Genomic DNA, 12,540 nt, shown 5'->3' with positions numbered 1-12,540 from the left:
ATATAACACTATAAAACATGTTACCAAACTAGGCTCCCTAGATAAGGGTATTTATTTTTCACTATTAAAACAAACCAGCTGCTTTACGCCAACTTATTCACATGAAATGCAGCATTGCAAATGATGACACCGTATGACATGACTTCAGACTTCTAAACAGAGTTATTATTTTTTGTGCTACCTAGAAGTGGTGTTTATTGTGCTACCTAGAAGCGGTGTTTATTGTGCTACCTGGGAGATATTTGGATACTGGGACACGATGACCATAAAATAAAGGCATACTTTACATAGAAAATGAAAACAAAAGTACAACTAATGTACAACTAATAGTTCTTTTAGGATGACTAAAATAGTTCAACAGGATGACTATACGGTCCATCTCTTCGAAAAGCACGTTATGTGAAAGGCTCAATGACATACCTGCTGTACTGTAGAGTTCCCGCCATTTAAGATAGCAATTCCAAGTTTCAAAGTAGCGGCCACCATGGGTCCAGTTTCACCTTAAAAATACAAAATATTGTGCTCCTTATATCACTTCACCTGCTACATTAACCAATTCTGTCTCAAAATGTGCACTTTTAAAGTCATTATTCACCTCCTACAAACCTATGTCATGGTGGAGAGGGACAGACTGACTCATATAACAACAACAAAAAAAAATTAAAAGAGTCATAACGCATATTTTGCCACCAATGTTTTTACTAAATTCTGTGTAATATGTCCATGACTGAAACTATATGAGAACACAGAAAAAACGAACAGGAAGAAACAATTGATTTTGAAATACTGACACCTAAAATTATTAAAATTCAAAACAAATCATGTGTATTAAAATAATATTGAAATGAATATGAGCTACTTAAAATATTCTCCCTCCTCCCTCAAGAACAGTATGTTTGAACAACTTTTATAATCTCCATTTCATCACTTTTATCTTAATATGTTTATAGTCTTGCTTTATTAGGATGACTAGTCACAATTTTAAGTTATTTGAATAATAATAACAAAATTTTAAATCCAACCAGTTGTCTATAATTTAGCATATTATGTTTTATTTTTACATTAGTCGCCTCCACTTATCTTAGAAATGAAATAATCCCTATATTTGGAGAGGGGTGCTTAATAACCACCATTACTTTTCCATTCCATTAAAATTACAGTAAATAATTTTCACAAAGAAGGTATTACAAATGTAAGAAAAATCAGCTTGTACTGGCTGGCTACTGAAAAATGCAACAGTACTTGAATTACTAAAAATGACTCACTTAAAAAATCTAAACATTTATATCAAGGGCCCCGAGGGCCGAGTCCAGCTTGGCACCTGTTTTTGTAAATAAAGTTTTATTGGAACATGGCCACACCATTTATTTACATATTGTCTCTAGCTACTTTCATGCCACTCTGGTGGAGTTGAAGAGATGCCACAGAGGCCCCAATGGCTCACAAAGCCGAAAATATTTACTATCTGGCCTCCATCAGAAAACATTTGCCCACCTCTGATTTACATAATCAGTTTGTTAGAGTTGTGTCCCAATATAATTTCCAAAACTTAATGAACAGAAATAAACAATCTCTTAGTAAGATTCTGATTAAAAAAAAAAATCAACATTGAACTTGGTAAGAGAGGTGGCATTTGTGAAGTCACCTGACCTAGTCATGAACAAGAAATTCAGGGACTAAATAAATTGGTAGAATTTTAGTAAGGGCGCTCCTAGGAGTAAAGGGGAAATCTACAGAATCGGCCCTTCCGAGGCAGAGCCAAGAGCCTTACCTTTGCTGGCACTGATGGTCTGCAGCACCATCTCAGCCGCACCACGGTCGTGGAGCCTGGCTTGTTGGTACAGAAGCTTTTGCTTTTCCATTTCTTTTTCCTGAACACAAATCCCAACCATTTATGTTGCAGCTATCACTAAGCAGAGCAGCTTTCTATAAACCATATTTTCAGTCATCTCTTCATGTATGGGCTCTATGACAACATTATGGACCATTTCAACACCAACAATGTTATTCAACAGATGTTAACATAGTCAACTCTTGGTTGTTTTCCCTTTATATTTCTTGTGATAGACTTTTGGTACGGATTTATCAGGATGAATTTTCTCAATTGTAATGATTGGATTAGTCCAAAGCCTGTATCATAGTTTTGAAGTACTGTACTTCATCATTGAAACTTGCACTTTCTGAATGATACATTCGTGCATCAGTTTGTCACGTGTTTAATCATCTCCCAAGTCATGGTCATAACTTGATACTGCTCAGCAAATGGCTCGAGTTGTAAGTTATCACTGAATGACAGAAAAACATTAACTGAGGACGTGTTAGAGTTTAAGCAAAATCGAAAGCTGATATGGATAAAAAGGTAGGCTTCAACTAAGTAGTGGACATATGATAACAGATCTCCCCAGTCCCCTCCCAAAGAATAAAAGAAGCAATGTGCCTTTATATTTTGTATTCTCTGGTGGTAACAAACGATACTGCATGGTACTGCTAGAGCAATGGCTAGAGTTTGTTCTTTTCCACTTAAACTACCACTGAAAACATACAGAAGGAAATCAAAATAAAATATAAAGGCACAGCAAGTTCAAGACTGGTAGGATCATTCACTTGAGCTATCCAGTTCGCTGGAGAATTGAGACGGAACCAAGCAGTATAAGTTGCAGAATGAAAGTTGCAATAGAGCCCTATGACAGCGCGTCCATCAAATGGCGTGGTAGAGAAGCTTAGTCAATGGGACATGAAACAGTCAATTAGTATCATGTCCATAAACACAACGGCCAAAACATATATGACCTAAGAGCAGGAAGAGCTGCAGCAGAGGTAGGCAGAGTGACAGCTTTGCTGCCATAAACTTTCCATCCAAAGTACGGAAAATAGACACTGGAAGATGGAAGAGGTTTAAAAAATGAAGGCTTGCTAGTTACAGAATATGAAAAAGAACATAAACTAAAAGGAGGGGGTAAAAGAAATGGGCTCAAACAAATGAAAAAAGAAACCTTTAAATCAAAAGCAACCAACACAGACATTTATGCTGTTACCAGAGAGTTCTCGCCGAGGCTGGCAAATTTGTCTCTTAAATCTTTGATAATATCGTGCTGCGAAAACAAAATTGATCAGGGTTTTTTTTCACACTATAGTTAGAGCTCCTGTGGTTAAATTTTTATTTTTTCTTAAATTATGTGATAGGCCTAAATGGAAGCAGAAAAAAGAAAAAAAAAGAAAAAAAAAAAGGCAGCTTTGCTTTATATATAGCCATGCTAACATCTAAAAGGTTTGCCTTCATGTTTAAACCTCTTCCTGTGAAGTCAAAAACAAAACGAAAACAAAACCACACAGACACACAAAACTATATTGTCATTACAACAGAGTTTCAGAAAAACTGAAAGAAGACCCTTTCGTCTGCTCTTCAGGTGCTATTTCAAATTAGTGAGCAACATTTGATTCTTCCTTTTAGACCCAACAATCTTTGACTTTCCTCCCGTTGCCAGAACTATTTCTGGAACTTTTACTTCCTAGCTTAACCAACTCCCTTCGTGAAAGAGCTTTCCAGTAAAACTGATAAGAAATTACTGTCTTAAGGAACTGCACTATTATTTTCATCAACTAAAGAGGCAAGGGAGTTAGAAAGAATGATTCTTCTATTGACTCAATACAACATATAAAGATAGTCACCAGGAAATCCAAAGAAGATGGAAGATGGCAGCATGCCATATATTCTTGAGGAAAAACAAATACAGAAATCCTTCACCATTTGTGCTCCAGAAGTAGGGAGACCAGCTCAAAGATCTGCCAGAACAACCTGCACGATAGATTCTAAGGTCCCAGTATCCTCTTCAGCAACTGAAATCACTCATGTTGGATAGACCTCAGGAGGACCAAGAAACACAGGATATCAAATTGCCTTCTTTACAAAGTAAACTCCCTGAGCAAAGATCATGCTAATTTTCCTTATATAACATCTAAATTTCAAGAATAATATTTCGGGAGAGATGATAAGAAACATTTGAAGAAAAAATATCGAGCAAAAAAACACACTCTGATCTAGAGGCAGGAAAATCATATTTCATAAAGAGGGATCAGGTCGACCACTCTTGAATTTCTTTGTTGGAAGCTCTCTCTTGAAGAACATCTTTAATGTTATTTCTTTTTGTACTTTGTTGTCCCCTTTGAAAACTGCTTCTGGGTATATAATTTAATCTTTCATTGGAAATTTTATCACGACATAAAAAAGTAAAACTTTAAAAGTGAAACTAGAAAGTTTTCAGGCAATAAAATGATGGATTATGTGGAAAGAAAAAAATTCTTTCATTTCAAATTTACTGCAGATTAGCTTTTCTAAGCAAATTGGAGATAGATCTTTTAAAAGCATCTTATTCAGGGAAATAGCACCTTGAAAGTACTTTTTAAAGGACCTTTTTAAAAGTAGGGTTCCTTGTCCTGCCGCACTCCAAATTCCGCTTGAATTGCTGAAGGGTCTTAAATATAACACTATACCTTCAACCTGTAGTTTAGTCTTTAAATTATTCCAAGGTTACTTACAAAGGGAAAAATGCTTCAGGAATTGTTGTTTCTCCCAAACAAGAAGATTGTCTCAGTATTTTATTGATATAGTAAACTTCTACATTTATATGATTTTATGTAGACTCCTGGAAACCTTGGAATCACTAGAATCACTAGTACTGACAACCTGCAGCAAATTAGCAAGACTCTGTGGTATGGGTTTCTGGATTAATCACATTCTTGGAAGGCTCTACTTTGTGTCCCTAAATGCTTTTCATCCCTCAACACTTTTTTTTTCTTCATCTAACTGTATTATGTATGATTGTGTGATATTTTAAATACCAAATGAGGAAAAGGTAGAGACACATATACATGTACAGAAGCTAGACATTATTTTCTATAAATCATTTTCATTGTGACATTCCTATACTAAAAAAGCATGGAGTTTATTTTCTTTTTCACCCCTTCACAAAAGATCAGAAGAAAAGTAATGAAAATTTGCAAGCTTCTGATCAGTATTTATGCACTTAGAAGAGTTATGAAATTGCCCTGAAAAATGAACTTACTCAAAAACAGCAAATCAGACAGTTTTAAAGGTGGATATTACCCCTGAGAACATCCAGTTCAAAGCTTTGAGTCCAAAGATGAAAAGGCTGAGGTACAGGGTAATTAAATGTGACCTGCTGAAGGTCACCTGGTTAGCACCCAGATGGGAACTCAGGTCTCCTGCCTTGGGAGGTTCTGTGCTCATTATGCTAAAAGATTTCCTCTCATTGGGCTTCTCTGACTTGATTTTAGTAAGGAAGTGAAACTGATTAAATGTAATGATAATAGCAAATACTTATAGAGTTTGTTACGTGATAGGCAATGTTCTGAGAGGATTATATACATTAACTAGTTTAATCCTCATCACAATCCTATGCAATAGAGACCTTAATAAATCCCATTTTATAGATAGGATAATCGAGGCTTAAGATCATACAGCCATATGGTGGAGCTGGGATTCAAACACAGGTGGTCTATTCGAGTGTCTCTGCTCTTAATGATTCTGCTGTATCCCATTTCCTGTAAATAATGTGGCCAAGCATAAGCTTCAACTGGGATTATTTTTTTTAATTTTTATTTTATATTGGAGTATAGTTGATTAACAATGTTGTGTTAGTTTCAGGTGTACAGCAAAGTGATTCAGTTATACACATACATGTATCTATTCTTTTACAAATTCTTTTCCCATTTAGGTTATTACAGATTATTGAGCAGAGCTCCCTGTGCTATACAGTACGTCCTTGTTGGTTATCTATTTTAAATATAGCAGTGTGTATATGTCAATCTCAACTGGGATTATTTTTAAAAACAATAGCACATGAAGTCAAATTATTGTGCATGTCAAAAATGCACAATTATATGTTTAAATATGTTATCTACATACTCACATGCTATTTAGGTCTGCACATTCATATGCATAAATTACCATACACAATATAGAGGACTGTGCTTTTTGGGAACTTTCCTGGTATCAGGACCAGTACTCCAGGCCACACTGAACCCCCTTCTCTCCAAGTCTTAGCGACTTGCCTTGCTTCTGAAGTACAGCGGCTCTAGAAGTGGCTTGCACCATTACTGTGCTTACGAAAGCTGGCTCTTATCACCACCACCACTGTCTAAGGAAACCACATGCTGATGGAAATGGAGAGACTGCAGTGCCTGGACACTGGGCAGGCTGGACCCAAGCTGGCTCTGGCTTCCCCAGGGATCACCTGGAAGAGCCGGTTAATATCAGCAGGAAGTATGAAGAAATTAACACCCCGTGACCAATAAGATAGGAGGTGGGACGAAACCAGCAGATAAAGTGCTCCTTGTTCCTATAGCCTCTCCAGGGGCATCTGACACAATCTAGCAACTAGCTGTATGGCTGGTTAGTTGTGGTTAGCTGGTCAGCTCAAGAATGCATTACTGTGTTCTCTCTGCTTCCCTGTATCAGTTCTCGTTTTCCCTCACTCTTACTCCCCTGAGACTGTAACACCTCCAACCCCAGTAAAGTGTTAGCAAATAACCTCTTTGCTCTGTTTTCTAGGGAACATGCTCTAAGACAGGAGGGTATTACTGCAGATCAACAATTTCAGTATATAAAAATGCAGTTGGCAGATTGCAGCAATAAGCATGAGTATTGGAGAACACTGGCCATGAAAATTCCTTCCCCCTCTCCCCTCTATGATTCAACAGTATGACAAGCAACTCAACACTCTAGGGTCCATATTTTGACACCATAGAGCTTCCACAGTAGAAACTAAAGAAGTGTAAATTTTCTTGATAAAAGAGAGAATTGTTTCAATGTTTTATATCCATAGCTTTATCTTCAATTTTTTAATATTTAATGGTTCACTTTGGTAAGATTCAGGAAGCCCTGCTAATCTAAATTGCTGTGTTCCTATGAACACAAGTAAATAAGCCCATTCAAATATCAAATTATGTACCTACTGGAGAGGGAACATCTCATATAGCCAATTCATTCTTGTAGAATTACCAAAAAATTGAATTCTATTCAAATTTAGATCATTGGAGGGGCCAGACAAAAGTGCTTTTATCACTGTGTAGAACTATATAACATCAGTCCTTAAGACATTTTAGACCTAAATGGATTCTTTCACACCTAATGGTACATACTTTGGAATATGAGCTGGGTATTGGCCTGAGTACTCAGTGAGTATGATGTCATTTTAGTTATGCCTGAGGCCCATCTGGGAGACAATATAGGTTAGTCTCCTAAGTTTTTATGACAGAATATCAACTCTGTCACAGGCATATTTGGCATTTAAGACACAAGAAGTTCTCTTTAATCAATAGGACAGAATGATAGCACCTCAGGGACTCACCAGAGAATTCATCTGTGAATTAGAAACTGGGCATTTGCCAAAGGATGATGCAACTTGCTAAATACTTGAGAAAGATGGTCTAGAAGGCGAGTTAATGGTCCATTCCTCTAGATTTACTTAAGCTTCACTGTCATTAATTTAGGTTTTTCCATAAGTAATAAATCTACATTAAAGTACTTAATTCAATGAAAGCATTTGTGTGGAATATTATCATTGAACGTTGCACCCTCAGATTTGAAAGAATGGCAGTAGGAGAAGCAACCATCAGAAGCATGCTGCTGTATGTTTTGCAAAATCATCATTTTAAAATGTGGTCTACTGTGGTACAAAAGTTCTTTCTTGTTCTACGTGAGAAAAACCCATCGTGCTCAGAAAAGTCATTCGACTTGAAATATTACTCTTTGTTATTATTATTATTTGTTTTGGCTTATGAAAAGTTCAAAGCCGAATAAAGCAATCCACTGTAGTAATTAACATTTTGGGTAATTGCTAAAACGTTTCTTCCCTTTCAATTAATATTGGCCTCTTTATAATATTTAACTGTCCTTTTTCATAGTTTTAATATTGAAGTAGTCTCAAGTCTAAAAAGGATTATATATAATTACTAACTAAATATGCAATTAAATTTTCAAATAAGTAGTTGAAGGTAAATATACATATAAATAGATGAATCTGGGAATTAAATTATCAACTTAAGTCAGGCAAGTTTTAACAGGATCATATCAGTAAAACATACATGTGATGGAAGAAGAAAAGAGCTGGTAAATACTAGGCATTTTAGCCTCCACTCCCTGTTTTCCATGTTTTTTGAGCTTTATTTACGTTACTCCTCATGGAAATTTTCTTTATAATGCTACCTTTTTATATCTACTTCTTTCTTCTTCTCAATATTCTTATAGATAATTTAAGTGGAAAGTACAGCAAATATTAATAAGCCAGTTATAGGGATAAAATTCAATTAGCACACTACGTTATTCCCAAATTTATTTAACATAATTTGTTTTAAGAATTACTGAAACTGCCAAGCGACCTTTCAAATTCATTATAACTTAGATGAAAAATTCCGCTATTTAGACTATACTGAATAATGTTAAACAACCAGACATCTCAATGTAAAAAGTCTGGTCCATTACTAAATTTATAAAGAGAAAGCAATAATCCAGTTGTCTAGTCAAATTTTTCAGTGGTGTTGCTGTCCTCACAGGGTCAACCTCAGACAAAACCCTCTTTGCAGGTGATTGGTTCTCTGTCAGCTCTAAAAACACGGCCTCGTTCTTCAGCTTGGGAAGAGTTCATATTGTTCACTCACAGAGTGTGTATTTTGCAAATAGACTGTTCCACAGATTAGGCATAAATGATGAGTTATAGTATAGAAATCACACGGAGTGTCAGTCAAACATTGGTTAAGAAGTGAAAAGTCCCAAATCTCACCTACTGTGTCTCACCACAGTCACACCTGGTGGTCTCTACCTCCTTTTTCGGGGGATTAATTACCGGGCTTCACCATTATGTGAACTTCTCTCCCACCATCCTAAATCCAAGGCACGTAGCCCATTCTCCCAAGCAGGGCGCCATTCGTCTCCTGATTTCTTGTTCTCAGTATGACCTGAAACCTACACTGTACAGGCTAAGATTCCACTATTTGTTACTCCCAGACTTCTTTTCTGAATAGGGAACCTTTGTAATGTCACCAAATGTGATCCTATTTACCAAATTTTATTTGCTTTTAGATCTCCCTGAAACTGCACTCCTCTTTCAAAGTAAAATGGTTTTCTTAACAAGCAATACTTTCTCATCCTGGCTTTCCTTACCCGCCCCCATTCCATCTAAATCAATACTCTTGGGCATGAATTTCAGTGCTATCGTGAAACAAATCTTGGAGGATGTTAGAAGTCCCTTTATGTTTTCAACCCTCAACAAGTCACAGGAATTCTATCTGAGATCATTAGTGATAAAACTATAAAAATCCAGCAAATTAGGATCACGTCCATTATACCTACTGATTTAAACCCATAATCTATAATTAAGTGTTACGCCTATTATATGCCATTAAATTATATCCATCTGATTAGAGCTAAACCTGATAACATCTGCATGAACTCAAAGTTTAAAATATGAGAACAATATAGACCTCCAAATAGTGAGTTAAAAACATTATAATTTGTTCCTTCTAAGTAGATTCTTTATGACATTCTAAATTCATCTTAACAGAAAATATTTCACTTTTTAAAACAGAAGGCAAAAAAGAATACTTTACACTTACAAACAGAAAAGTTTTCTCTCTTTTCTTTAACTAAAGTCATTATAGGTATTTTTTTCCTGGGATGTTTATGATCGATTTTCCGACTAAATAGTCTCATGAAAATAAAATGTAAGCTTAACAGGGTTCATATGAAAGGAGAATTTTTGTGATTTTAGACCAAAATGTTTTCTCTTAGCAAATTTTCCAGGTACTTAGCTCTTCAGAAGATTCAGAGACAGAAAGAGTCATCTAGTTCTTCCCTATAAGGAAATGCTAAATTTACACTGAAATCATGGAATATCCTCTCCAATTACCAGCTGAAGGTATTACTAGCACAATGGAAAAGAAGATTATTTCCAATCCCACCAGCAATGCCATATATCACATCTCTTTTCTAGTAATAAGACTGGTATAAAAACCCTCAAGAGGGATGAGGCATGAAATATTGCACTGAAAAGTCACCAGCTAGAATTTCATCACCGAAAGGGTGGACTCTTTCATCTCAGCAGAGTCCACAGCTCAAAGTCAACACAGAGGATAAAATTTCAAATTATGAGGCATTTAAATTGCAAGAAGAATAAAACCTGTGTCAAGGAAGGGCTACTGAAGAGACAAACTGCATTGGAGCTACAAACTTGGTAGAAAGATTGCAAGACTTTTTTTTTTTTTTTTTTTAACAAAAGATTCCAAGATGTTGGGTCTAACAAAGGTAAATGTCACAAGAAACTGAAACTCAGACCCAGACAAATACACACATATATATAGTTTTACCTTGCTGCGCTGGGATCCTGTGACCTTAAGGAAGGACGAGGACAAGAAGCAAAATAGCAATAAACAATTGCTCGGAAGACAACCGACAGACCATAAACGGTGTGCACTTCAGAAAAATAGTATTATCTGCTGCTCACAGCTCATTCTACTTTAGCTTGGTTTCTTATCAATGAAGATGGATTTGAGACTAGAAATACACATACATTAGAAAAGATTATAGTGTCATCCAGGAAATTAATCTTAAGGCATTTCTCTCAGCCAGCAATAGTCATGGGTCATTCTCAAATTAAGTTGGGGGATTTTTTTTACACAATGACTTCAATGCAATGCTGCAGAGATGCTCACATCCCATTGTTCCTGAAAGGGGCACTTACTCAATATCTACTCCTCACCTACACTTTTTTTGTGGGTCCACTTTAATTAAAGACTTACAGCTGGCTACTAATATATTTCCAGACTTCTAGCTCAAAGCAGACATGTCAATTCATAGCAGCAAAAAAAAGAAAAAAAAGGTCTAATCCATTTCCTTCCATTTAATTTCTTTTTGAAAATTGCAAAAAAAAAAAAAAAAAAAAAAAGAACCAATAAATAAGGAGAGGGTAGTTAGCAACAGCTGGTCTTTCTTATAAGAAGCAAAAGTACAGCGTACAGCCTAAGCAAAGGGGGAAAATAATATTTACTTTCCCTTTGGCTAATGAATATTGAGCAGTATTTTGAATTATACGGAAATGTAAAATCTGCGGAGGTTTGAGGAAATAATCATAAAATAGAACACAGCCCTAGGAATATATGCAATCCTGCCTCATGCAAGCAAACTGCATTGTGTACCACCATCTACATATGTACAGGGAATGAGTGACCCAATTGGGCAGAAGTCAAAAGAGGCTACATCTTTAAGACTTCTTCGATTCAGAAAACAAACATCAAACCAAGGGTTTAATTAGAAACTTGATGTCATGTTGCTCTTCCATAAATATTTTTCTGCCACGTCTGTTGGAAATTTCAGATCACATCATTGACTGAGATGAGAACAATTTAAAGCAACCTCATCTCTGAGGGCTCTCAGGAACACTCATTCTGAACATATGGGTTTTATTGGATTCTTTAACTAGTCTATGTTCCTTGGTCTTAACTTCAGCAAATGTTAGGACTCAGATTTGTCCATCCAGCTTCTGACATGCAGTTCCTCGACACAATAAGCTGCAATAAGCCATGAAGCAAGAAACATAAATGTCAGTTAGAAGCTATGAAACAATGTTTCAGCGTAGACAAAAAACAACTATAGAAAGATTCATCTTACTTCAAAACTCTTCACTTCCTCTTCCCCATCATCGTCTTCCTCGTCATGACAACTCTGATATATGTAAAAAAAAATTTTGAAAAGGTCAACAGGATAAGAATATGTTGAGGCAGAAAACATAAAAGAATTTAGCACAGAATACTGAATCATTTGTGTTAGTTTATCATCAATATTGTTTAAATATATACATTATCTATAATAAGCTTAGATGACACGATCAATGAATCTGTGGCCTAAAAGAAAACTATACTGTGCATATACAAAATTAAAATACTAAATTACCAATTTTATATATATCATGGAGATATTTATGAGGTCTGTATCATACTACACATACTACTTAATTCATGCATTTTCCTTGTTCAAATCAAGTTACAAGCCTTAAAAACAAGGATCATTGTTTTCTCCTTTTTTATGCTTCCATTACAATGTGTTAATACAGATACATTTAATAACTATGAATTAAAATTAAAAGAAAGCAGCGTCCATTACTTAAAGTGAATCTTGTCATCTTTTTTTTGTTGTCATTAAGCTCATTTTTTACTGTATTTGGTCTAAAGGAGGAAAGTAAAATTCCAACTGCCACCAAGATTATTCTTTCACAGAAAAATGATAAAACAGACAATTTCATTATTTTGAGTTATTTTCCCAGAAATGGTAAAGGAGCTGTGCATGTATTCTTATCTAATTCCCACAGATGAAAATTTTGCTTGCTAAGGAAGCAGAGCTGTTTGGTGGTTAGGAACATGGCCTGAGGATACAGAGTGCCTGGTTCAAATCCTGATGCAGCCATTTATGAGCTGTTTGATCTAGGGCAAGTTCCTTTACCTCTCTGGGTCTCCGCTTCCTCATATTTA

The 12,540-nt window shown here is 35.7% G+C and overlaps 1 protein-coding gene across 7 annotated transcripts in view; it reads right to left on the bottom strand.

The window, feature by feature from the left end:
* The window catches only part of RYR2 (ryanodine receptor 2), a 429,286-nt gene that overhangs the window by 76,521 nt on the left and 340,225 nt on the right, over window positions 1-12,540 (bottom strand). For 5 of the 7 annotated variants that reach the window (XM_057530902.1, XM_057530904.1, XM_057530908.1 and 2 more), the window contains 4 exons: window positions 11,684-11,737; window positions 10,384-10,407; window positions 1,772-1,871; window positions 421-500 (listed from right to left, as the gene is read on the bottom strand). In XM_057530902.1, the coding sequence (XP_057386885.1) occupies window positions 421-500; window positions 1,772-1,871; window positions 10,384-10,407; window positions 11,684-11,737 (258 nt within the window). The remainder of the gene's footprint in view (window positions 1-420; window positions 501-1,771; window positions 1,872-10,383; window positions 10,408-11,683; window positions 11,738-12,540) is intronic. The other 2 variants (XM_057530903.1, XM_057530905.1) reach the window with 1 other exon arrangement.

The sequence above is a fragment of the Balaenoptera acutorostrata genome, chromosome 16, assembly GCF_949987535.1.
Source record: "Balaenoptera acutorostrata chromosome 16, mBalAcu1.1, whole genome shotgun sequence".
In the NCBI taxonomy this organism is placed as follows: Eukaryota; Metazoa; Chordata; class Mammalia; order Artiodactyla; family Balaenopteridae; genus Balaenoptera; species Balaenoptera acutorostrata.
This window is presented reverse-complemented; position numbering and strand designations above follow the sequence as displayed.